The following is a 26,715-nucleotide window of genomic DNA, read 5'->3' as shown; positions in this document are numbered from 1 at the left end:
GATTATCATACATGGCATAATTATCAAACCAATGACCCTATCTTTTCCATAATTGATAGAATCCTTGGTAACCCTAATTGGTTCCAAAATTTGGAGTTGCAGCTTAGACATCTTCCTCATAGTGTATCTGATCATGTTATCCTCCAGGTTACTAGCATGACTCCCATGAGGCCCAGGAGAAAATCTTTTAAATTCATCAATTGTGTTACTGAAATTCCAGGATTCCAGGAAGCTGTGGCTATGAGGTGGCAAGAGCCTATTATGGGGAGCCCTCCCTTCATTCTATGGCAGAAGCTGAGAAGATTGAGTAGCACCATTAGAAAGATGAGCAGACCCTTGACAGATATTCAAAGGGCCATTCTTGATACTAGGCAGGAACTTGCTAATCTGCAGCAAGCTCTTATTGGTGATAATCTGAATTATACTCTTATGCAGCATATCAAGGAGAATTCTGAAAAAATTATCAAGTGGCAAGAGATGGAGGAGAAAGTTTTAAGGCAGAGATCCAAAGTGGAATGGATTAAACTTGGAGATGGGAATAACCATTTCTTTCATGCAGTGGTAAAAGCCAAAAACAAACAGAAAAGAATGCACATCTATAAAGCTGATGGGACTTACCTTGAGTCTAGAGAAGAAATTGAGAATGAGGTTATGATGCATTTTGGGGGACTTATGGGGACTGAAGACAGAGAGATGCAGCAAATTGATCTGAGGGCTATGAGAGATGGACCTCAGCTATCCACTACTCAGAGACAACATCTGCTATCCCCCATCAAAGAGAAGGAGATCTATGATGCACTCCATGATTTAGGAGATTCTAAAGCCCCTGGTGTGGATGGTTACAGTGCCAAATTTTTCAAAAGTTGCTGGGACATTGTTAAAGCTGATCTCATTAACAGTATCAGCTATCGGTTCAGACACTGGGTATTCGAAAAGATTTTGTAAAGAATAGGTTAGGTATACCTTTCTCTAGGTTTTCGTAAATCTTGGGGCTAACTTGATCCCCCTTTTGTATCGGTTTTCTTTTGGTTATATATATAAACCGTTATTAAAAAAAACAATGAAATATTAAAATATAATAAAAATCAAATAAAAGTTTGTTAAAACAACTTCTAATTAAAAAAATATATATTTCCTTCCTTTTCGGTGGCTTATTTAATTTTATTATAATTGATACAATAACTTGTTTGAGTGAAGTTGGGAAACAAGAATCAAATTAGTGGAATCTTTTTAATTATTAAAAATGTCACTATTTTTACTTTATTTTTGTACAAAATAATAAATACTTTATCGTCATAGATAAACATCGATAAACAAGAAAAATTGTTTCAATGTTGAGATCTCCTTTTTCAATATCAAAATCATCGGAACCAAAATCAACCGCATCTCCAACAATTTTTTTAATTTTTTAATTTTAAATTTTTAATTAAAATAGTCAAAATGACGTTATTTTAATTTTTTAAAATTAAATAAAATTACAAAATGCATTTAAACCGCCGGTTCACAAAAATCGTCGGTTTTCCCGGTTTTAACGGTTTACACCGGTTTTGACTGGTTCACGCTGGTTCAAAGACATTCTCGATCCAGCTATTGAACCACACCGATTACCTGACCGCGGTTTCCGGTTTGACCGGTCCGACCGGCCGGTCCGGTCCGGTTTTTAAAACACTGATTATTAGTGTTATAATTTAATGATAGATTGTGTAAATTATTTTTATATTAATTAAATCCATTTAAATATATTTATTAAATATTTTAGTTTTAAATAAATAATTTGTAAACAAAAACAAAAAGATAAATTAAAATTATCATTCATTGTTGTAAAAGGGCTGATTAATTTTTAAGATTTTTTTCTAAATGACCTTAGCCCTTGTTTATTTCTGCCTCCCAATGTATCTGACCACTCTATCCTTCACCTAATTGGACAGGAAAACCACACTACAGGAAAAGAAAATTTAAATTTCTGAATTGTGTGACCAAGATGGCTGGGTATGATGATATTAATTATTGCTCATAACTGGAACAACCTAGTGATTGGCAAGTGGTATGGAAGAAATTGAAGAGGCTACAAAAAGCCTTAGGTAACTTGACCAAACATCTTACACAGACCAGAATTCATCTAGCTAAAGCCAGGGAAAACCTTGCAGATGCTCAACAGTCACTTAGCAATCATAAGATGAACAAAGATAACATTGAATTGGTTAAAAAGTGTACAGAAGCTGTCATTAATTGGAATGAGATTGATGAAGAGATCTAGAAACAGAGAGCAAAAATTGAATGGCTTAAATTGGGTGATGTTAATAATTCTTATTTCCACGCCTCAATTCGAGCCAAATACAATGCAAATAATATTGATAAGTTGCAGTTGGAAGATGGTTTAGTCATCTTTGAGAAAAAAGATATAGAGGCAGAGGTCCTTAAATTCTATAAGAACTTAATGGGGAAGCAGGCTGATACTATCCAGGCTATCAATATTGTGGCAATGAGAGAAGGGCACTAAATTAACTTTGATTAGTCAGATATGCTCATTTCCCCTGTCACCAAACAGGAAATCTTGAAAGCTTTGCGAAGTATTAGAGATTTAAAATCCTCTGGAATCGATGGCTACGGTGCACAATTTTTAAAAGGGAGCTGGCATATTGTTGGACCGGGTGTAATTGCAGCAGTAAAAGAATTCTTTGAGCAAGAAAGAATGTTCTTGGTCGTGAATTGCACGTTGGTTACTCTTATTCCAAAATATGAAGAGGAAAAGAAAATTAGGAAATATAGACCTATTGCAGGCTGTACTACCCTTTACAAAATCATTTCCAAAATCCTCACAATGAGATTAAGCAAGATCATGAAAGATATAGTAGTCTGCAACCAAGCAACAATCCTTCCTGACCAAGAAATTCACAGTCATATACTTTTGGCATACAAGTTGATTAAAGGTTATAGTAGGAAAGGAGGGGCACCTAGATGTATGATCCAGTTGGATTTACAAAAATCCTACGATATAGTGGATTGGAGAGCCTTAGAATCCATTCTGAATGAAATTGGGATGCCAACCAAATTTGTAAGATGGATTATGCTTGGTGTTTCCATGGTCTCCTATAGATTCAATGTCAATGGGGAATATAGTAACATCATGAAGGCTAAAAGAGACGCGTGGCAGGGGAATCCCATATCCCCCTTCCTGTTTGTGATTATTATGGAATATTTGGACAGGGTATTGTATAAGATGAGAAAAAACCACGACTTCGACCATCATGTAAAGTGTGAAAAGGTGAGTATCACTAACTTGACATTTGCTGATGATATTCTTTTTTATTCAGGGGAGATACAAGGTCGGTTGAAATTATGATGGATGCGTTCAGCAACTTTACGGAGGCTACTGGACTTATACTCAATGCTGCCAAAAGTCGAATCTATTTTGGTGGAATGCAAGATGCAACAAAGCTAAAAATCCTGCAAAAGACGCTGGTCGTGTCCAACTTCTCAAGAGTATTACTTTTACAATTGCAAATTATTGGTTACAATGTTTGTCACTACCTAAATTTGTAATTAAGAAAATCAATACTATTTGTCGGGGTGGAACCAAGTAATAGAAGTCATGTGCCAGGGAATATTGTTTGTAAACATGTTAAGAATGGAGGAATGAACATCATAAATTTGGATATTTGGAATACAATTAGTTCTTATTGTAAACTTAACCATTTAGTTCACCTGCAAGACTGAATATTTTAATCTTATATAGTGATATTTTATTTTAAACTTAATCATTTTATTCTCTCCGCATGTATTTTATAAAAAACTCTTACATTTTACGAACTTACCTTTTTTTTAAATGACGTATGTTTTACCAGTACGAGTACCGGGTACCATATTCATATTGGGTACCGTACGCGTACCTATCATAGGTCAAGGGTGACCAATATTCAGTATTGTCCTCAATCAATTAAATTTACCATAGTGTGATCAATTAAAGTTCAAACTCCCACCAAATAGGTATCTGGACTTAGTGTCTAGTATGTCTTAAATAAGATACTCCGGATGAAGAGAATATATTGAAAACAAAAATTATCAAATGGTTTATTAATTACTAGCAAAATAGAGAGTAATGATATATGATGTCATGACATCATCCTTGATCGACCGACACATGAAGGAAGTAAAATTCAATCACCACAACCTTAACCAACAAGACAACGCTATATGGAGTAAATTTTTTTCTTTGAGATACCTTTGTCCCAAGCTCAAGATGCAAGTTCCTAATGGAGTTTTGAATAGAAGTGATGATTCTATTTGGTGGAGAGATATTACCAAAAACAACTTGATTGATGACTTTATTGATGGTGGTTTTTCCGGGTGTTTTTCGTGTTGTTGTAAAGATGGTAGGAATACTCTTTTTTGGCATAGTTTGTGGTTGGGGGATCAATCTCTTCGTGAACTTTATCCGGATTTGTTTGATATGTCAACCATAAAAAATTGTGCGGTTGCGGATGTTTTGGTTTGGAATAATGGCAACCATTTTTGGGAGTTGGAAGCGTTATTTAGAGGCGGGGCGGGGCTGCTACTGTTTTTTCGGCCGGGGCTGTTTCGGTTTCTTCGAGCGGGGCTGCCACCTCTTCTTTGACCGCGGCTGCTCGGGGACTTCCTTGTTGGTCCCGTTTTTGTGCCGACATCAATTCTTTCATTCCAAACGATATGGAGGCGGATAGCTTTCGGTGGTGCATTAATCCGGAAAGGGAGTTTTCGGTAAGTAGCATTTCGGTTGTAGTTAATGATTCCAAATCTTTTGTTTGGTCAAACCACTTGTTACCTTTGTTGAAAGTGTTGTGGGAGCTAAAAATTCCTCCTAAAATGCATATTTTCGCATGGAGATTCTTCATTGAAAAAATTCCTTCAAAAGATGAATTGTTGTAAAGAGGAATAAATTGCATTTCAAACCCGGATTGTGTGTTTTGTGACAATCATCCGGAAGTGCTTTCTCATCTCTTTTTTAATTGTCATGTGGTGAAAGGGATTTGGACACACTTGTATGGTTGGTTGGGCATTGAGGAGGTCTTAAATGGAGTGGATTTTTTGAATTTTGGAGTTATTCAAGACAAAGTGAAAAACGCTAATCATAGGTTGAAGATAAACATTGTTTGGATTGCTACTATTTGGTGTATTTGGCTCATGAGGAATGCTATTATTTTTAAGGGGGAAGCTTTTAGTTTTGATGTGGTTTGCTCCAATATCGTTTTTCTATCTTGGAGATGGTTGTCTTTTGGGTATTCTAAGTTTAGTGCCATTTATTATGAATGGTTCAAACTTCCTTTATCTTGTTCTAACGCTTTATAGCGTTTTTTTGTAAGGGTTGCACCCCCTAGTGCGAGCTTTATAATCAATTGCTTATTAAAAAAAAAAAACAATAGAATTTAGATCACCTAGTTTCTATTGGATTTATTGTTTTCCCAAACCAAAACGTTTTAAAATATAAATTGTGAAATATAAAGTTAAAGTTAATAGTTGGTTAGGGCTATCTGATAATACTAAACATTTTAAAACATAAACTAAGAAACATAAATTTAGAGTTAAGTGTTGGTTAGGGTTATCAAGTAGCTATATTTATTATTTTAAATTTAATTAGTTTTAATTAAAGGTCACGTTTTAAAATTTTAATTAATTATTTCAATAAAAATATGCAATAAAATTTCGAAAAGTGAAATATATAATAAAAGTTAAGTGCCCATATAATTTTTAAGAAAAAAACTAAAATCTTCTATGGTCACTTCCTTTACAAATAACAACATAAAAAAAAACTAAAATTAAGTTTAGTTAGCTATATAGATAGATTGAAATAGATAATTAATTAATATTAACTTTTTAGTTTTTTTAGAATTTTATCGATAAAAGATAGACTTCTTATCCATTTTTAGAACAATTGAATCCATAATATTAAAACAAAAACAAAAAGATGTATTAAATTTATTATTTATTGTCGTAAAAAAAAATTGAATAATATTTAAAGACCTATTTTCTAAACAACCTTAGCCCCTGTTTGTTACAATTTTTAAAACAAAGAATTTAAAGATTGCATTTTTTTTGTTATAAAATTTTGAGATTTTTAAAGAGAAAATCAAATGAAAAGTTTGTTAAAACAACTTCTCATTAAAAAATAATAAAACTTCCTTCCTTTTTGGTAGTTTATTTAAAAAATATATTAAAATATAATAAAAATAAAAATAAGATTGACTTTTAAAAGTTATTTTAAATATTAACAATCTAACCCTAAATATGAGTACAAATCAAATCTTTATTAGTTCTAAAAATTTGTTAAAAGTTTTGTGTGTTTAAAAATGTGGGGGAAAAGTGATAGTTTTGATTTGGATGGAATGGTTTTTTATGTCTCTGTGACCATAGTTAGGAATGACCCATGTGATTTTTGAAAACTCATGCACTTGAGTTTGCCTTAGGTCTTTCTAACTTAACCATGGATTTGGGAAAGAACTCTAACTTTTGTATGACTGATCAGGTTCAAGTACCTTAGATTATCAGGAACAGTATTCAGCAGAGAATTCTCAAAATCCAGCACTTTCAAAAGCCTGAACTTAGAAATTAATCCACCTATGGAGTGATTAGGAAATTCACCTTTATCATGTAAACAAATATAGCACGAATTAATGCGTTGTTATTGTTTGTTGTTTGTCAAGTCATTGTTTGAGATAGCTGCTATAGAAAAGCCTCTAGTTATTCCAAGATTGACTTGCTCCTCAAGTTCTGTTGGACACTACCCACCAAACGCCTTGTGGCAAAACAGTTTCTTCACTTACTCAAACCATTTGAAATGGATCAACACACAAAATATACAAAGCATATTTCTTCCATAAGCATGACCATATTTTAGTACATGGTTGCTTGTTTTATGACACCATCATGACATGATGCATTTATGAAACGTTAAAAAGAATATCAAATTAACTCTTCAAATATATCACTTTATTAGTTATGTTTAGTAATATTACTCAATCTCAATAAGTCAAACACAAGTTCTTTTTAAAGTAATTTAATTTTTAATTAGTTATAAAAATTGTTTGCAGTTGTGATTAAAGTTGATCTCACTAAAGCATATGATATGATATGATATGCTAAAGTGGTCTTTCATTGAAAATATCTTGAAGGAGGCAAGCTTTCCTATGGACTTAATCACTATTATTATGGTCTATATTACAACTGTGATTACTAATGTGAAATAGAATGAAACTAGATCAGAGTTTTTCAAACCTCAGCGAGGTATTAGACGAGGAGACCCTATTTCTTCGTACCTCGTTGATGTTTGTGTTAGTTCCATGGTTTTGGGGCTGACAACAATTCATGTAAAACATGTTTCTTAATAGATGTTGAGTAAGATGTCATAACATCTTGACTAATTTGATACAACAGAATTTAGGTTATATTGAAGACAGATGTTCTAACAGATGTCATAACATTCTGAACTAGAACATCAGTACAAATTGCTTTAAATCTTGACAAATTTTATTTGTTTTTGTGATATTTCTTTTAAGATATATCTCAATAATATTTATAGGTAAAGAAGATTTACATCTGGAACTTTAGAATCAAATCACATCAGAATTAAAGTTTCTAATATTGGTTGATTGAATTATTAAGGAAACTTAAAGATTTGTTCTAACATTCAAAAAGAGCCTCTGCAAATTTAGTGCGACTGTTTTATCACTGGTGATTGGAAGTGGGATGGTGATTTCTCAGGTCTAGATGTCGACTTCTAGGCAGAATTAGCGATGGGTGGTGATTAGGCGAGAGGTTGTAAATGCGGGAATTTAGCTTTGAACTAATATTGTCGATAGTGGACTTTCTTCCTGGCTTGGTAGTCCCCAGATTAAGTGTTTTCTGCACTAAACTAGGTTAACAATTCCACTGTGTTATTTACAATTTTGCATTTATTTTCTGCATATGTTTCTGATTGGTAAATATATGACCTGTCAACAGATGATGTTTAGACATTTGTCCTGACATTGTTGTTTGTGTTGAGATATCATTCTCAACTTGTAAGTTGTATTGGTTATCACTCTGTGATTTATCTACATGCAAAAGTTACAGATGAATGCTATTATTCTATATCAGGATCAGATGTCATATCATTTGTCTTGATGTCATCAGTTACAGATGAATGTTTCACTCTTTTGTCAACTACCTCGAGCCTTGCTTTCGTTGTGTCTACTAACGTTGCCTTTAATAGCTTCTAACGTTCCTTTTGTCAGTCAACGTAACCTGCCATCTTGTACTTGCTTCTGATCTGATATTTGTGGAAACAACGTTTGAATATCATCAGAGTCAAACAGCTTGGTGCAGAGCATCTTCTTGTCTTCTGACCTTGAAGTGCTTCTTAGCGTGATACCATGAGAACTTCAATGCTTCTGCTTCTGATCTCAAGTTCTTCTGATGCTTCCATAGACCATGTTCTGATTCTGCTTGACCATCTTCTGATGTCTTGCCAGAGCATGTTCTGATGTTGCATGCTGAACCTTCTGAGTCAGTGCTTCTTGCGCTGATTTTGTGCATACTCTTTATGTGATTCCTGAAATGGAAATTGCATAGAATTAGAGTACCACATTATCTCATACAAAATTCATATACATTTTTATCATCAAAACTAAGAATATTGATCAGAACAAATCTTGTTCTAACATGCTCATTATTGCTTCCTTGATTCTCTACGTTTTCTTCTCTTGGAAGTTGGAATCCCCGAGCTGTTGAATGATTACATCTCTATGTCTTTTCAAATTTCTTTTTCCTTTCTTTGAAAGTTTTGATATTTCTTCTTACACATAACGGGTGTATTGTTGTTTCTTCTCTAAACTTTGTTGGTTATTTGGTTTCTAATGGAATTGTGTCATTTATGTAATACAAGTTTTAATTCAAAAATAGATGTATTGTTGTTTCTAGTATCATATGATTGAGAATTATTTAGAAATAATATCACAACAGTTGTTAATTCAACCGTTATAATAAGTAGAATAATAAAACCCAAAAATGATGTTGTAGGAGTCGAACCCAAGACCTTTACGGGATGGCCATTACTAGTCATAATTCATCAGAAGAAACCTCTTGAAGGCTTATTACACAAATTGATGGCTATAATTATGTGTTGAGGCCTATAAGAAGCTAGAATCGGAAAAAGACACCTGTACTTTTATTATAATTTAGCTTTTAGTTTTAAGTTCTTGCATTTTGCTTTTGAAGCTTTGTTACTATTGTATTGTTAAAGACTCTTCAAAGTATTTTAATTCAAATTTTTGTTTTTGAATTATTCAGGTTCTAATTTCACGTATTACTAATATTGTTATCATATATGCATATTACATCTCCGTTGCTTTATCGTTAACCATGTCTGAGTAATCCATTTTAGAGTCTAAGACATGAGAATTGTCATACCTCGTGAAATTCGCTTAAGTATAAATTGAAACGAGAATCTTATTTTATTTTGTAATTTCTCTTTTAAAGTAAAATGTTTGCTATGAAAGTAGGAACACATAGATGTCGTTTAGGCACCGGAAGGGTATAAGCGATGTCTAACTTAGAAATTCAGACAATTGATTTTGAGACTATGAAAGTGTTTTTGAGCCAATTAAGGTACTTTTCTTTTATAAATGGGTCTTTAAACACATAAATTGTGTTGCGAAAAGCAGATGAATTGTGAGTTCAGAGCCCGATAATGTGCCGACGTAAGTGGGCATTTCCACTAGTTTTAGTAGTTTCTAAAAAAATTAATTTTATTATAATTGATACAATAACTTGTTTGAGTGAAGTTGGGAAACAAGAATCAAATTAGTGGAATCTTTTTAATTATTAAGAATGTCACTATTTTTACTTTATTTTTGCACAAAATAATTAAATACTTTATCGTCTTAGATAAACATCGATACGATAGAAAACGGTAATTGAATTCTGGTATATGAGGCCGATGTGTCTTTTTACGACTTCGATATTGACGTACACTAGCGTATCACAATCCAAGCCCACTATTAAAATAATTAGCTAGGATCATGTACTCATGGACCTCTTTTCTAGGGGTGCAGTTACTGTGCATAGATAAAAATCTATGCACCATGCATAGATCATTATGGACCATTGGATCAAATTTTAGACATCAACTGTTATTACTCAATACTCAATACTCATTACTCAATACTCAATACTCAATACTCAATATTGGATTTCCAATGACTTAATTAGGCTTATGCACGGTGCATAAGGAAATCCTTATGCATATTAACCAAAGCCTCTTTCCAAGGGTGCCTTCATAAAGTCATCTCACTCCACATCTTGTTGTTATGTGCTTGCAAGTATAGTTTGAAGGAGAGTTTCAGTAAGAGGTGTTAAAGGCACTCAATAATTAAAATTAGGGAAATGCTAATCAGTGTCTCCAGGGTAATGGTTAAGACCTTAAAATAGTAAATTTATCTCGGTAATCTGTGTATTTAATGCCTTTGAAATATTAAATTTTCTATAAAATATTTTCATTTTTGGAATGCTTAACCATTGCCCTAAGGGCATTAGTTAACAACACCCTTGAAAGTCAGGCTGAGGAACTTGATCAACGGGAGCATTTGGAGCATAAATCCAACATTCAATCCTTTTCAACACTTCATTTGATTAAAATCTTTTTGGTTTTAGTCTCTAAAATCAAATTCCGCAGGAAAATCCACAGGAAACCTGCAGATTTTCCTGCGAATTTTAACTTTAGGACTAAAACCAAAAGGATTTTAACATTCAATAATTATTTTCAAGAAAATAAGATACATGGACGAAAATCAAAATCACGCCAACTTACAGTGACCAAAAAACTATTTAAGTCAAAATTTAATATATATAAAGTAAAATGTAAAAAAAAAAATTGACAGAAAAGTAAAATGTAAATTGAAAAGTTAAAAACGGTAAAATTTATCTCATCTCTCATTATTTAAATGGAAAAAGTAACAAAATTTAGTGTGATGTACGTTAGATAGATTGAAACACTAAACAAAAGTATATTTATTCAGATTAATTCTTAATATATAAATCTTAAATTCATATATCTTAGATAACACTTATATTAATACTAAATTATGTTATTTAAATATATTTATTTAATATTTGAAATTTAAAAAAAAAATTATTCATTGTTGTAAAAAGACTGATCAATATTCAAAGACTTTTTTCTAAAAGATCTTAAAGTTTGTCTGCTACAAATTTTAAAAGAGATTTTTAAAATATTATAATTTTTTTTTATAACTTTTAAGAGATGGTTTTTTTTTTATGTTTCAAATGGGAATCTTCAAATGTTTTTCTCATCAAGAACTCCCTAATTCTTATGGCGATGGAGTTGGGGCAGTCATCATTACTCCCCATGGTTCCCATGTTCCGTTTACCGCTAGAATGTGTTTTGAGTGCACAAACAATATAGCAGAATACGAAGCTTGCATCATGGGTCTTGAAGAAGCTATTGATTTGAGGATTAAAATTCTCGATGTATATGGAGATTCTTCATTAGTAATCAACCAGATTAAAGGTGGATGGGAAACTCGTCATCCAGGGTTGATCCCGTACAGAGATTACGCTAGACGTTTGCTTCCGTTCTTCAACAAAGTCACTTTTCATCATATACCTAGGGACGAAAATCAGATGGCGGATGCTCTGGCCACCTTGTCTTCCATGTACAAAGTGAATGCCCATAATGAAGTGCCTCGCATCACAATTAGGCGCCTCGATAGGCCTTCCCATGTCTTCACAACGGAAACTGAGATAGATGACAAACCATGGTATCATGATATAAAGTGTTTCCTCAAAGATCATGAATACCCACCTGAGGCATCAAGTAAAGACAAAAAGACTTTAAGGAGATTAGCATTCAATTTTTTTCTCAACGGAGATGTTTTATACAAAAGGAATTATGACATGGTTTTGCTCAGATGCGTGAATAGACACGAGGCAAACATGTTAATGAAATAAGTTCACGAAGGTTCTTTTGGTACTCATGCCAATGGCCACTCCATGGCTAAGAAGATTCTCCGAGCAGGCTATTATTGGTTGACAATGGAGTCTGATTGTTTTCAGTTTGTGAAGAAATGCCACAAATGTCAAATTTATGCTGATAAGATACATGTTCCCCCGACTTTGCTCAACATCATTTCTTCCCCATGGCCATTCTCTATGTGGGGAATTGATATGATTGACATGATTCAACCCAAAGCTTCGAACGGTCATCGCTTTATATTGGTCGCCATTGATTACTTCACCAAGTGGGTTAAAACGGCTTCATACGCCAATGTGACAAAGCAAGTAGTTGTCAAGTTTATCAAAAACCAAATCATCTGTAGGTATGGTGTCCCGAATAAGATCATCACTGATAATGGCTCTAACTTGAACAACAATATGATGAGAGAGCTCTGTGGGGGTTTCAAAATTGAGCATCATAACTTCTCTCCGTACAGACCTAAAATGAATGGTGTTATTGAGGCTGCTAACAAAAATATCAAGAAAATCTTGCAAAAGATGGTGGTTACTTATAAGGATTGGCATTAGATGCTCCCTTTTGCTTTGCTCGGATACCGTACGTCTGTTCGAACTTCAACAGGGGCAACGCCTTTCTCTTTGGTCTATGGGATGGAAGCAGTGCTCCCGATAGAGGTGGAAATCCCATCAATGAGAGTTCTGATGGAAGCCAAGTTAACTGAAGTTGAATGGTGTCAAAACAGGTTTGATCAACTGAATCTAATTGAGGAAAAGAGATTGACAGCCCTATGTCATGGTCAGCTATATCAGAAGAGACTAAAGAAAGCATTTGACAAAAAGGTCAAGCCTCGAGAATTTAGAGAAGGAGATCTTGTACTCAAGAAAGTCCTGTCCTTTCAACCCGATCCTAGGGGCAAGTGGGCGCCAAATTATGAAGGACCATATGTTGTTAAGAAGGCTTTCTCTGGAGGCGCAATGATCCTTACAACTATGGATGGTGAGGAGCTTCCCCAACCTATGAATACTGACGCAGTCAAGAAATACTTCGCCTAAAAAATAAAAGAACAACTCGCTAAGTTGAAAACCTGAAAGGGCGACTTAGGCAAAAATGAGCGTCTCGGTGGACTGAAAACCCGAAAGGGTGGTCCAGGCAAAAGTTAGAGACATAAAATAGAAAATAGTCATCCTGGTAGATTGAAAACCTGAAAAGGCGGTCTACGCAAGAGTTAAGGATTATGGCAAGTAACTGCATCTAAATGGACTCGATCACTTGAAAGCAATCAAGGACTCCTAAAAAAAAAAGACGACTTCGACTAAAGCAGAAGCATGGTTGGAATTCAAAGTTGTTAGGGAGAATAGTGATCATTGTATTTCAATGTAGCCTTTTCTAGCTTTACCATTTTCCAAGCTTTGTAATGATCTATGGAGTCATGCCTTTTGTAGACTACCATTCTATTAAATAAAATTCGAGCCTTTGCCCTATTGTTTGTTGTTCCTATTTATTTCCACTTCTTGCAAAATTTCATTTATTTTTGATGGTATTTTCTTTTGAAATCTTTGTTTTTAATGATAAACTTGTTTTTTCGAAATAACAATGAAAAGGTTTTACTTTGATTTGTGAACACAAAAAGGAATGTCAACAAATCACTTCAAGAATGATTTAACCTTCAAGTACAAAGCTGAGCGGTCGCTCAAAATAGGCTATCATCATGACATGGCAGAGTTCATGATTATCAATATTAGGAGGTTGGACTACGAACCTTTCTCCAAATGTGTGTTACCCTCCCACCAAGAGACTCAGGTGTGATAGCAAAATTTTGCTCCATTGGTGATCTTTGTCATCCTCAATAAGGCTTGCCGAGTACTTGATTGTGCTGTAAAATTTTGGTCATTGCCAGTACATCTATCTTTGTCAGTTTTTTCAGTATTACATGACATGCATTCATTCATGACTACATCATCCATACCTACATTATTCATGTGCATACACATTTCCCGATGTTTCTTTTTGGCCTACTTCATTAGGTCGGTTCTACCTCCAAATGATATGCGTTTTCCCTAAGCGGAAAAGTGTATATACTTTCTAAAACCCCCACTGAGTTAATGCCTCATGGAAGAGTTTATGCTTTAGCTTTCCTTTCCATTTTCGGATAAAATAAATCTCCAATTGAGTTTATTCCTCGTAAAGAGAATCTTACTTGATTGCTTTTCTCCAACTTATTGGATTGAGTCTTACCATCAAACCCTTTTGTTTCTCTACCTTCAGTAAAAGTCGGTAGTTCACCTTCAGTAAACGTTGGTGTATCTTTTGTTTCTCTACCTTCAGTAAAAGTCGGTAGTTCACCTTCAGTAAACGTCGGTGATTCTTTTGTTCCTCTACCTTTAGTAAAAGTCGGTAGTTCACCTTCAGTAAACGTTGGTGTATCTTTTGTTTCTCTACCTTCAGTAAAAGTCGGTAGTTCACCTTCAGTAAACGTCGGTGATTCTTTTGTTCCTCTACCTTCAGTAAAAGTCGGTAGTTCACCTTCAGTATGTTAGAACAAGATTTGTTCTGATCAATATTCTTAGTTTTGATGATAACAAGGATATGAATTTTGTGTGAGATAATGTGGTACTCTAATACATTGAAATTTCCCTTTCAGGAAATATATAGAGTATGCACAAATCAGCGCTCAGAAGCTTTGTCTCAGAAGGTTCAGCATGCAACATCAGAACATGGTCTGGCAAGACATCAGAAGATGGTCAAGGCAGAATCAGAACATGGGTCTATGGAAGCATCAGAAGAACTTGAGATCAGAAGCAGAAGCACTGAAGTTCTCATGGTATCACGCTTAGAAGCACTTCAAGGTCAGAAGACAAGAAGATGCTATGCACCAAGCTGTTTGACTCTGATGATATTCAAATATTATATTCACAAACATCATATCAGAAGAAAGTACAAGTGGCAGGCTACGCTGACTGACAAAAGGAACGTTGGAAGCTATTAAAGGCAACGTCAGTAGACACAGCGTGAACAAGGCTCGAGGTAGTTGACAAAAGCGTGAAACATTAAATGCAATGCTGTACGGAACACGCAAAGCATCAAATGCACCCAACGGTCATCTTCTCAAACGCCTATAAGTATGAAGTTCTGATGAGAAGGAAGGTTAACAACTCTGAACCAAATTCTGTGAATATTAACTTGCTGAAACGCTGTTCAATTCAAAGCTCAGAAACTTCATCTTCATCAAAGCTCACTACATTGTTGTTGTAATATATTAGTGAGATTAAGCTTAAACGTTAAGAGAAATATCACTGTTGTGATTATAGCTTTTCAGAAGCATTTGTAATACTCTTAGAATTGATTACATTAAGTTGTAAGGAACTAGAGTGATCGTGTTGATCAAAATACTCTAGGAAGTCTTAGAGGTTATCTAAGCAGTTGTAACTAGAGTGATCGTGTTGATCAGGAAACTCTAGAAAGTCTTAGAGGGTATCTAAGCAGTTGTTCCTGGAGTGATCAAGTTGTGATCAGAATACTCTAGAAGACATAGTCGTGGGCTATGTGGAAAACCATTGTAATCCATGCGATTAGTGGATTAAATCCTCAGGTGAGGTAAATCACTCCGTGGGGGTGGACTGGAGTAGTTTAGTTAACAACGAACCAGGATAAAAATAACTGTGCAATTTATTTTTATCGTCCAAGTTTTTAAACTACACTTATTCAAACCCCCCCCCCTTTCTAAGTGTTTTTCTATCCTTCAATTGGCATCAGAGCGCCGGTTCTAAGGTGCAAGCACTTAACCGTGTTTAGAAAAGATTCAGGAAGAGAAAAACGCTTCAGTAAAAGATGGCTGGTGATGAACACACATCTACATCTGGCTCCACTGAGCAGTACAATGGATATGGTAACAATGGTTATACTAGACCACCAGTATTTGATGGTGAAAACTTTGAATACTGGAAAGATAAACTGGAAAGTTACTTTCTTGGTCTGGATGCTGATCTATGGGATCTTCTGTTGGATGGTTACAAACATCCTGTTAAAGCTACTGGTGTAAGGCTCACGAGAAGCGAAATGACTGATGATCAAAAGAAAGATTTCAAAAATCATCACAAATGCAGGACTGTTTTGCTGAATGCTATCTCTCATGTTGAGTATGAGAAGATATCTAACAGGGAAACTGCCTATGATATATATGAGTCATTGAAAATGACCCATGAGGGAAATGCTCAAGTCAAAGAGACTAAAGCTCTTGCTCTAATCCAGAAGTATGAAGCCTTCAAGATGGAGGATGATGAAGACATTGAAAAGATGTTTTCAAGATTTCAAACTCTTACTGCTGGATTGAGAGTTCTGGATAAAGGCTACACCAAGGCTGATCATGTAAAGAAGATTATCAGAAGCTTACCCAGAAGATGGGAAGATGGGGCCCAATGGTGACTGCATTCAAGATTGCGAAGAATCTGAATGAAGTTTCTTTGGAAGAGCTGATCAGTGCCCTGAGGAGTCATGAGATTGAACTTGACGCTAATGAACCTCAAAAGAAAGGTAAGTCTATTGAATTAAAATCAAATATCAAAAAATGCACTAACGCTTTTCAGGCTAGAGAAGAAGATCCTGAAGAATCAGAATCTGAAGAAGAAGATGAACTGTCCATGATCTCCAGAAGGGTAAACCAACTTTGGAAGAGCAAGCAAAGGAAGTTCAGAGGCTTCAGAAGTTCAAAGAGATTTGAACGTGGAGAATCTTCTGATGACAGAAGATTTGACAAGAAGAAGGTCATGTGCTATGAATGCAATGAGCCTGGACACTATAAGAATGAATGTCCAAAACTTCAGAAGGAAAATCCCAAGAAGAAGTTTCATAAGAAGAAAGGTCTTATGGCAACCTGGGATGAGTCAGAAGATGAATCAGACTCGGAAGATGAGCAGGCTAACTGTGCGCTGATGGCGACAGAAGATGACGGATCAGAATCTACATCAGAATCAGATTCTGAAGAGGTATTTTCTGAACTATCTAGAAAAGAGTTAGTTTCCAGTTTAACAGAACTTCTGGAACTCAAAGCTCATCTTAGTATCAAATACAAAAAGCTGAAGAAGCAATTTGAATTTAAAACTAAGAAGCTGGAATTGGAAAATTCTGAACTGAAGGAAAAAGTTTTAAATCTATCCAAAAATAGTGGATCTCCTTCTGAAACAGAAAAAGCCATTCCTAGCATGAATCATATTCTGAAAGAATATGACTTGAGCTTCAGAAAATTTCTATCTAGAAGCATAGGCAGAAGTCAACTTGCTTCTATGATATATGCTGTATCTGGAAACAATAGAGTAGGCATTAGTTATGAGGGTGAAATCCCATACAAGCTTGAATCTGTGGATGATATGAAAATATCATACAAGCCTCTGTATAACCAATTTAAATTTGGCCACTCCCATGATATTAAGCACACATCACATGCACAAAGTTTTCACATAACACACACCAAGAAGCATGTGACACAATCTAAGAAATATCATGGAACTCAGAATAAGAAGTATCATATTGTTCCTCCTGTTAAATATTTTGCTAAACCCAAGTTCAATCAGAACTTGAGGAGAACTAACAAAAAAGGACCCAAGAAATTGTGGGTACCTAAGGAGAAGATAATTTCTGTTGCAGATATCCTTGGCGGCAAAGAGGACAGAAAGCAAAATGTCATGGTACCTGGACTCTGGGTGCTCGCGACACATGACGGGAAGAAGGTCTACATTCCAAGACCTAGTGCTTAAACCAGGTGGAGAAGTCAAGTTTGGAGGAGATCAGAAGGGCAAAATCATTGGCTCTGGAACCATAAGTCTTGGTAACTCTCCTTCCATAACTAATGTACTTCTTGTAGAAGGATTAACGCATAACTTATTGTCCATAAGTCAATTAAGTGACAATGGTTATGACATAATCTTCAATCAAAAGTCTTGCAAGGCTGTAAGTCAGAAGGATGGCTCAATCCTATTTACTGGCAAGAGAAAGAACAACGTGTATAAGACAGATCTTCAAGATCTTAAGAATCAGAAGGTGACTTGTCTTATGTCTGTTTCTGAAGAGCAATGGGTCTGGCACAGAAGATTAGGACATGCTAGTTTGAGAAAGATTTCTCAGATTAACAAACTAAATCTGGTCAGAGGACTCCCCAATCTGAAATTCAAATCAGATGCTCTTTGTGAAGCATGTCAGAAGGGCAAGTTCTCCAGACCTGCATTCAAGTCTAAGAATGTTGTTTCTTCCTCAAGGCCGTTAGAACTCTTACACATTGATCTGTTTGGCCCAGTCAAAACAGCATCTGTCAGAGGGAAGAAATATGGATTCGTCATCGTTGATGATTATAGCCGCTGGACATGGGTAAAGTTCTTGAAACACAAGGATGAGTCTCATTCAGTGTTCTTTGAATTCTGCACTCAGATTCAATTTGAGAAAGAGTGTAAAATCATAAAGGTCAGAAGTGATCATGGTGGCGAATTTGAGAACAGATTCTTTGAGGAGTTCTTCAAAGAAAATGGTATTGCCCATGATTTCTCGTGTCCTAGAACTCCACAACAAAATGGAGTTGTAGAGCGAAAGAATAGGACTCTACAAGAAATGGCCAGAACCATGATCAATGAAACCAATATGGCTAAACATTTCTGGGCAGAAGCAATTAACACTGCATGCTATATTCAGAATAGAATCTCTATCAGACCTATTTTAAATAAGACTCCTTATGAATTGTGGAAGAACAGAAAGCCCAACATTTCATATTTCCATTCTTTTGGATGTGTATGTTTTATTCTGAATACTAAAGATCATCTTGGTAAGTTTGATTCTAAAGCACAAAAATGTTTCCTTCTTGGATATTCTGAACGCTCTAAAGGCTACAGAGTATACAATACTGAAACATTGATTGTAGAAGAATCAATCAATATCAGATTTGATGATAAGCTTGGTCTTGAAAAACCAAAGCAGTTTGAGAATTTTGCAGATTTTGATATTGATATATCAGAAGTAGCAGAACCAAGAAGCAAAGCTGCAGAAGCTGGAAGTCTCAGAAGCAATGGATCAGAAGATCAAGTTGCTGCATCTTTAGAGAATCTCAGGATTTCTGAAGAGCCAACAGTCAGAAGATCACCTAGAATTGCTTCAGCTCATTCAGAAGATGTGATCCTTGGAAAGAAAGATGATCCCATCAGAACAAGGGCATTCCTTAAGAACAATGCAGAATGTCAATTAGGTCTTGTTTCTTTGATCGAGCCAACTTCTGTTGATCAAGCTCTAGAAGATCCTGACTGGATAATTGCCATGCAAGAAGAACTAAATCAGTTTACAAGGAATGACGTATGGGACTTGGTTCCTAGACCAAAAGGATTTAACATCATTGGCACTAAGTGGGTGTTCAGAAACAAGCTAAGCGAGAAAGGAGAAGTGGTAAGAAACAAAGCCAGACTGGTTGCTCAAGGTTATAGTCAGCAAGAAGGGATTGACTACACAGAAACCTTTGCACCAGTGGCTAGGTTAGAATCTATTCGTCTATTAATTTCTTTTGCCACTCAACACAACATCACTCTCTATCAGATGGATGTTAAGAGTGCATTCTTAAATGGTTATATAGATGAAGAAGTTTATGTTCACCAACCTCCTGGTTTTGAAGACTCCATGTCTCCAAATCATGTTTTCAAATTAAAGAAATCATTATACGGATTGAAACAAGCTCCCAGAGCTTGGTATGAACGTTTGAGTTCTTTCCTTCTGGAAAATGATTTCACTAGAGGAAAAGTGGACACTACTCTCTTTTGTAAAATATTTAAAAAGGATATTTTAATTTGTCAAATATATGTTGATGATATTATCTTTGGAACATCTAATGCTACACTTGGAAAGGAGTTTGCTGAGTCTATGCAGGCTGAATTTGAAATGAGCATGATGGGAGAACTCAAGTATTTCCTTGGGATTCAAATCAACCAAACTTCCGATGGAACCTATGTTCATCAAAAGAAGTATGTGAAAGAACTTCTGAAGAAGTTTAATCTTTCTGAAAGCAAAGAAGCCAAAACTCCTATGCATCCAACTTGTGTACTGGGTAAGGATGAGGTAAGTAAGAAGGTAGATCAGAAGTTGTACACAGGTATGATTGGATCTCTTCTATACCTAACTGCTTCTAGACCTGACATTCTATTCAGTGTTTGCTTGTGTGCTAGATTCCAATCAGATCCGAGAGAATCTCATTTAACTGCGGTTAAGAGAATTCTGAGGTATCTGAAAGGTACTACTAATGTTGGTTTAGTTTACAGAAGATCCAAAGATTACAACTTAGTAGGATTCTGTGATGCTGACTATGCTGGAGATAGAATAGAAAGAAAGAGCACTTCTGGAAGTTATCAATTTCTTGGAAGTCATCTGATCTCATGGTACAGCAAGAAGCAAGCTACTATTGCCCTCTCAACAACAGAAGCAGAATATGTTGCTGCTGCTGGTTGTAGCACACAAATGCTCTGGATGAGAAGTCAGCTGGAAGATTATCAGATATATGAGAGTAACATTCCTATTTTCTGTGATAATACTTCTGCTATATGTTTATCTAAGAATCCTATTTTACATTCAAAAGCTAAACATATTGAGATTAAACATCATTTCATAAGGGACTATGTTCAGAAGGGTGTTATATCTTTAAACTTTGTGGATACAGACCATCAATGGGCTGATATCTTTACAAAACCCCTTGCTGAAGATAGGTTTAAGTTCATTCTGAAGAATATCAGTATGGATTTATGCCCAGAATGAGAAGATGAGAAGATCTTATGTATGAGTATCTTCTGAAATAAAATTGGATTTTTTTTTAAGAAGTTCTGATTGAAATCAATTAGAAATTGTGATTCAGTTATTACTAACGTTTCATTGTCTAAGTTGATTCAGAATCTCTTTAAAAGCAAAACAGCTGTAACTGGCTATCCAGATGGTAAACACGTGTTCACTATTTCTGGACAAGCGTGCGTGCAGTTGAGGGGACGTCTACTTAGGTAACTGTGCAAATCTCGTCTTTTGTCAGTATTATCTCTCCTCACGTAATGTTACATTAAATGCCATTCATCATTGCTTTTTGATGTTATGACAAAAAGGGGGAGAAAATATATGATAAATGATCTGATTAATATTATCAGTTACCGAGTAAAAAGACTCCACATTTACTGACAGAACTTGCAAAGTTCTATGTTTTTAAGTTGTGTTGTTGCAGGAATCAAAGATTCAAGATCAACATAAGAAGCAGAAGAATGATCAGAAATAGCTCTTGGATTCTTGAAGCAAGCTGAGTGCTAGGAAGCTTCAAAATCAGAAGCAAGAAGGAAGAATGATCAGAAATTCTGATAATAGAATATGATCCAAATCATTGTCTATTTGCTCTGATACATTGTCTATTGGATCTGATATATTCTATATGGCTTATATGGCTCTGATACATATTTTGTGTTCTGATACACATGTTATGTTCTAACTCATTCATGCTGACTTTTGTCGTTTAGTTTTGTTCTGTAACATTTCAGGATGTAGAGATGCTCTGATGATGCTCTGGTACATTCAACAATGTTCTGATACAATCTAGCATGAAGTGATGTAAGAAGAAATTCAAAGCTCTGAAGCTATCCGAGGGAAGCAGAAATCAGAAGCTGTGAATGTTCTAAAGATCCAGAAAACTCAAGTTCTGAAGCTGTCCTAAATGGAAGCATGAATCAGAAGCTGTGAATGTTCTGAAGATCAAAGAAATTCAAGTTCTGAAGCTGTCCTAAATGGAAGCAGGAATCAGAAGCTGTGAATGTTCTGAAGATCAAAGAAATTCAAGTTCTGAAGCTGTCCTAAATGGAAGCAGGAATCAGAAGCTGTGAGTGTTCTAGGGATCTAAAGAAATTCAAGTTCTGAAGCTGTCCAATGGAAGCAGAAGTCAGAAGCTATGAATTATCAAAAGACAGAAGCTTATGTGATCGTCTCTACCGAAATAATCAGGGAAGTCTTTTATTATTAAAGTTCTTCGAGTATTTATTTCAGGGGGAGATTATTCATCTCAGGGGGAGATTGTTAATCTCAGGGGGAGACATATTCACATGCTTATGCTATAGCTGTGTAATTTGTCATTAGCCGCCTGCTCTTTCTGATCGCAAATTCATATCATTTATATATGTTTTTGTCATCATCAAAAAGGGGGAGATTGTTAGAACAAGATTTGTTCTGATCAATATTCTTAGTTTTGATGATAACAAGGATATGAATTTTGTGTGAGATAATGTGGTACTCTAATACATTGAAATTTCCCTTTCAGGAAATATATAAAGAGTATGCACAAATCAGCGCTCAGAAGCTTTGTCTCAGAAGGTTCAGCATGCAACATCAGAACATGGTCTGGCAAGACATCAGAAAATGGTCAAGGCAGAATCAGAACATGGGTCTATGGAAGCATCAGAAGAACTTGAGATCAGAAGCAGAAGCACTGAAGTTCTCATGGTATCACGCTCAGAAGCACTTCAAGGTCAGAAGACAAGAAGATGCTATGCACCAAGCTGTTTGACTCTGATGATATTCAAATATTATATTCACAAACATCAGATCAGAAGAAAGTACAAGTGGCAGGCTACGCTGACTGACAAAAGGAACGTTGGAAGCTATTAAAGGCAACGTCAGTAGACACAGCGTGAACAAGGCTCGAGGTAGTTGACAAAAGCGTGAAACATTAAATGCAATGCTGTACGGAACACGCAAAGCATTAAATGCACCCAACGGTCATCTTCTCAAACGCCTATAAGTATGAAGTTCTGATGAGAAGCAAGGTTAACAACTCTGAACCAAATTCTGTGAATATTAACTTGCTGAAACGCTGTTCAATTCAAAGCTCAGAAACTTCATCTTCATCAAAGCTCACTACATTGCTGTTGTAATATATTAGTGAGATTAAGCTTAAACGTTAAGAGAAATATCATTGTTGTGATTATAGCTTTTCAGAAGCATTTGTAATACTCTTAGAATTGATTACATTAAGTTGTAAGGAACTAGAGTGATCGTGTTGATCAAAATACTCTAGGAAGTCTTAGAGGTTATCTAAGCAGTTGTAACTAGAGTGATCGTGTTGATCAGGAAACTCTAGAAAGTCTTAGAGGGTATCTAAGCAGTTGTTCCTGGAGTGATCAAGTTGTGATCAGAATACTCTAGAAGACTTAGTCGTGGGCTAAGTGGAAAACCATTGTAATCCGTGCGATTAGTGGATTAAATCCTCAGGTGAGGTAAATCACTCCGTGGGGGTGGACTAGAGTAGTTTAGTTAACAACGAACCAGGATAAAAATAACTGTGCAATTTATTTTTATCGTCCAAGTTTTTAAACTACACTTATTCAAACCCCCCCTTTCTAAGTGTTTTTCTATCCTTCACAGTAAACATTGGTGTATCTTTTGTTTCTCTACCTTCAGTAAAAGTTGGTAGTTCACCTTCAATAAACGTCGGTGATTCTTTTGTTCCTCTACCTTCAGTAAAAGTCGGTAGTTCACCTTCAGTAAACGTTGGTGTATCTTTTGTTTCTCTACCTTCAGTAAAAGTCGGTAGTTCACCTTTAGTAAACGTTGGTGATTCTTTTGTTCCTCTACCTTCAGTAAAAGTTGGTAGTCCACCTTCAGTAAACGTCGGTGATTCTTTTGTTTCTCTACCTTCAGTAAAAGTTGGTAGTCCACCTTCAGTAAACGTCGGTGAATCTTTCGTTTCTCTACCAGTGAGGTATTTTTCCCCCTATAGATTTGTAATCTCTTCTCCAGCGGAGTTAGATTCCATTCTCTAGTGGATTTGGATATCCCTTTGTTGAAATTCCTTGTGTAGTCTGTCGATATTCCTTTGTGGAATTCCTTAGTCCTTTACTTTGTTTCTTTGGTGGTAGTTTGTCTCTTGTGACACCCTATACCATTAATTTTCTTCATTTGCATTCATACATACCAAATCATATGCACTTTTGCATGGCCAAAAATTTGGGTCTTTCAGTATTTAATTACCTTCTGCCATTGATGTCCTTAATGCCATCTGGCTGAAGATAATTAAATAGGGGCATCTGTCATACCCCAATTTTTACCCCTCCTTTTACTCATGTCTAAAGTTTAGGTATTTGAGTTTTATATAATCATAATATCAGTCCGATCCATTTGCATAAAGGTTCTCACATTCCATATGCATATCACAATCCTATTTGCTTGATCGTGAGATCTCATAGGCATTCATCATATAATAGCCAATGGTTTGACTTATTAAGAGTCTAATTAGGGAATGTGCCAAATTTACATCATACGCAATTCCATGCATTATACATTTTCATTTCCCCTAAATATTAGGTCCAAAAGTCCATTATTTTGTTCATGTTTTTTTGAATACTTTAATCTCATAAGAATTGATCCAATTGCAAGCTTAGAGTCAAAAGTATTAACTAAAGTTTGAAAATCTGTTTTTTTTAAAGGGTTGCCCTTGTTGAAACTATCATCCTCATTCTCATTCATTTCTAGACTTTTCCATTTTTTTTCTTCGATTCACATCAAGCAAATTTGGTTTTTTGAACTAAACTTAAGTTTTGTTTCTTTAGATAGTAAGAGCATTTAGTTTCACTAAACAAACTAGCATGAAAAGGTTCATAAGTTGTATTTTGAATCAAATAAATCTGAAAGGTTAATTACATCCATCGGCCGAATTAAGTACAACCAAATGACAGCAAGGGATTTACAAAGTTGCTGCAAATTTCTTCAAAAGAAAAAACAACAAACCACATGGTTTTACAATTTACTAGAAAAACCTAACAGAATTCAAGTAGAAATTTCTAATTTCTGGAGGACCCTTGCTCAAGCTACCTCAAGAGTATCTATAATTCATCATGTATCCTCCCTTGCAAGAAATACCAGCCCACCAAATCTGTCAAACATGAAACCAAATGAATTCAAATTCATGATAGGCCCATCACATAAGTGCATAAAAAATAAATCAACAAAGGATTTGCTTGTGCAGGCCCAATGCTCACAAACTAATACAAACCAGAAATTTCAAATTTTGTGAAGAGTAAACAGAAGCACATGGGAAAATTAGAACATAGCACGAAAATGGCAAAAAGGCAAAACGCTGCTGTGTGAAGAAATACTACATATTTTCCCAAACTGTTTCCAAACCTAAAAACAATATCCATCCAACCCTAGAATCATCCCCAAACCTAAGTACTATATATTTACTGTTTCATTAAGAAGAGGGGGGATTGACAGCCACCACAAGGAAAATTCTGAAAAAAAACCTTTCACTAAAGGCTCTGCTCCCATAAAATCAATAGAGTTTCACAATGAAACTCTATTTGATTGAGCCTAAACCCCTGCATTCAACCAAACATACAGAACTAGAGGAATAAGATTCAACAAACAAAAAACAGAAAAGAAAGGTATAAAAGCTAATCTGTATACCTCATTTTTTTTTTGTCTTGATGTGAACCAGTAGACTGACTGTGGGAAGAGAGTTCTTGTAGCTACAGTTGGTTCATTTCTTTTCCCTTTGTCGTTTTTTTTTTCTTTTTCTCTGTTCGTTCACCGATGAAAAGCCCTATGGAGAAGCTCACTAGATGAAACTCCTTGGTGCTGAGGTGATGCATATTTCCGAATAAGTCTTCACTCTTACCTTAAGTCGTCTTAGTTTTCCTGCATAAGCGATAAAACAGTCTCGTTATGGATGTGTTTTTTTTTTTTGAAATATAAACTGTGTTAATAAACGCTTTATCATAAACTTACTAGACAGAGGATGATCCAAGTACGATCGTGAAAACTTGCTTTCACTTGATTCGGAACAGAGACTAGTTGACTAAAGTGAAAAACCAATCCTTTCTTGCCTAGATATCTCGTCTCCTCATTTCCTTTGGTAGTCATACCATGTTTAAAAGGATAATGATCGAAGTGAACTGAAAATAGGGGGCGATTTGGATTCTCGAATCACGGGATTCTCCTTTCACGCTACTGCCTCTTGTTGTCAAATCAGAGAACGAGTGTGAAATGGAGAAGAAATGCAAACCTGTGTGTTTGTTCATGAATACTTCGTGTTTACCATTGGATTGGAATTGAAGGTTTAAGAGAGAGTGAGAAGTCGAGTGAGAAGGAGCATTACGACGAATTTGAAGAAGCTCTGCTTTGTTTCTGTTTTTTTAGGGTTTCTCCTTCCCAAGTGAATGCCTAACCCGAGTGAGGGCCTTGGATCCGAGTTAACCTGGTCCAGCCTAATGATCTCCTCTGAGGGTCTTTAATCTATTTTTTTTTATTTATTTGTTATTTCAAGTGATCAAAGTCTTTCTTTCTTTTCGCTTCAAGTTCCGCATCTCTTATAAATATCTTTTTTTTCTCGATTTATTACGTGAATTGTTCGTCATATTCTTATACGTTTGATTTTGTGTTTGATTATTATTTCTCTTGTCATCCGCGTTAGTAGGGATGTTCAAATAAACCGGTTATTGGATTTATCCATATCCATATCCATAACCGGTTATTAAAAACCGGTTAATTATCAATATGGTTTTAACCAAATTCATATTTTGGATATATTATTAATATGGTTTTAACCAAATCCATATTTTGGATAACCATATCCAACATAAAAATTTAATTGGTCTATTATTTTTAAATCACAAAAAAATATAAATTTTTAAAATATTTTGCAGAAAGAAAAAAAACATAAAAATGAAAAATCGAGTTTTTCAAAAGTTCGAAAAAATCGA

The 26,715-nt window shown here is 35.2% G+C and overlaps 1 protein-coding gene and 1 long non-coding RNA gene across 2 annotated transcripts; one reads left to right on the top strand and one right to left on the bottom strand.

The window, feature by feature from the left end:
* Positions 1–11,403: 11,403 nt before the first annotated feature.
* LOC131649350 (uncharacterized) lies at positions 11,404–11,976 on the top strand. The gene has a single exon (XM_058919112.1). The coding sequence runs from the start codon at positions 11,404–11,406 to the stop codon at positions 11,974–11,976; it is 573 nt and encodes a 190-aa protein (XP_058775095.1).
* A 12,326-nt stretch (positions 11,977–24,302) lies between these two features.
* Positions 24,303–26,257, bottom strand: LOC131646287 (uncharacterized). The gene is made up of 3 exons (XR_009297394.1): positions 25,742–26,257; positions 25,421–25,651; positions 24,303–24,887 (listed from the first exon to the last, which is right to left on the bottom strand). It is a non-coding gene; the product is annotated as an uncharacterized LOC131646287 (long non-coding RNA).
* Positions 26,258–26,715: the final 458 nt, after the last annotated feature.

The sequence above is a fragment of the Vicia villosa genome, linkage group LG2, assembly GCF_029867415.1.
Source record: "Vicia villosa cultivar HV-30 ecotype Madison, WI linkage group LG2, Vvil1.0, whole genome shotgun sequence".
Classification (NCBI taxonomy): domain Eukaryota; kingdom Viridiplantae; phylum Streptophyta; class Magnoliopsida; order Fabales; family Fabaceae; genus Vicia; species Vicia villosa.
The sequence above is the reverse complement of the archived record's forward strand: the minus strand, read 5'-3'. Positions and strand labels throughout refer to the sequence as shown.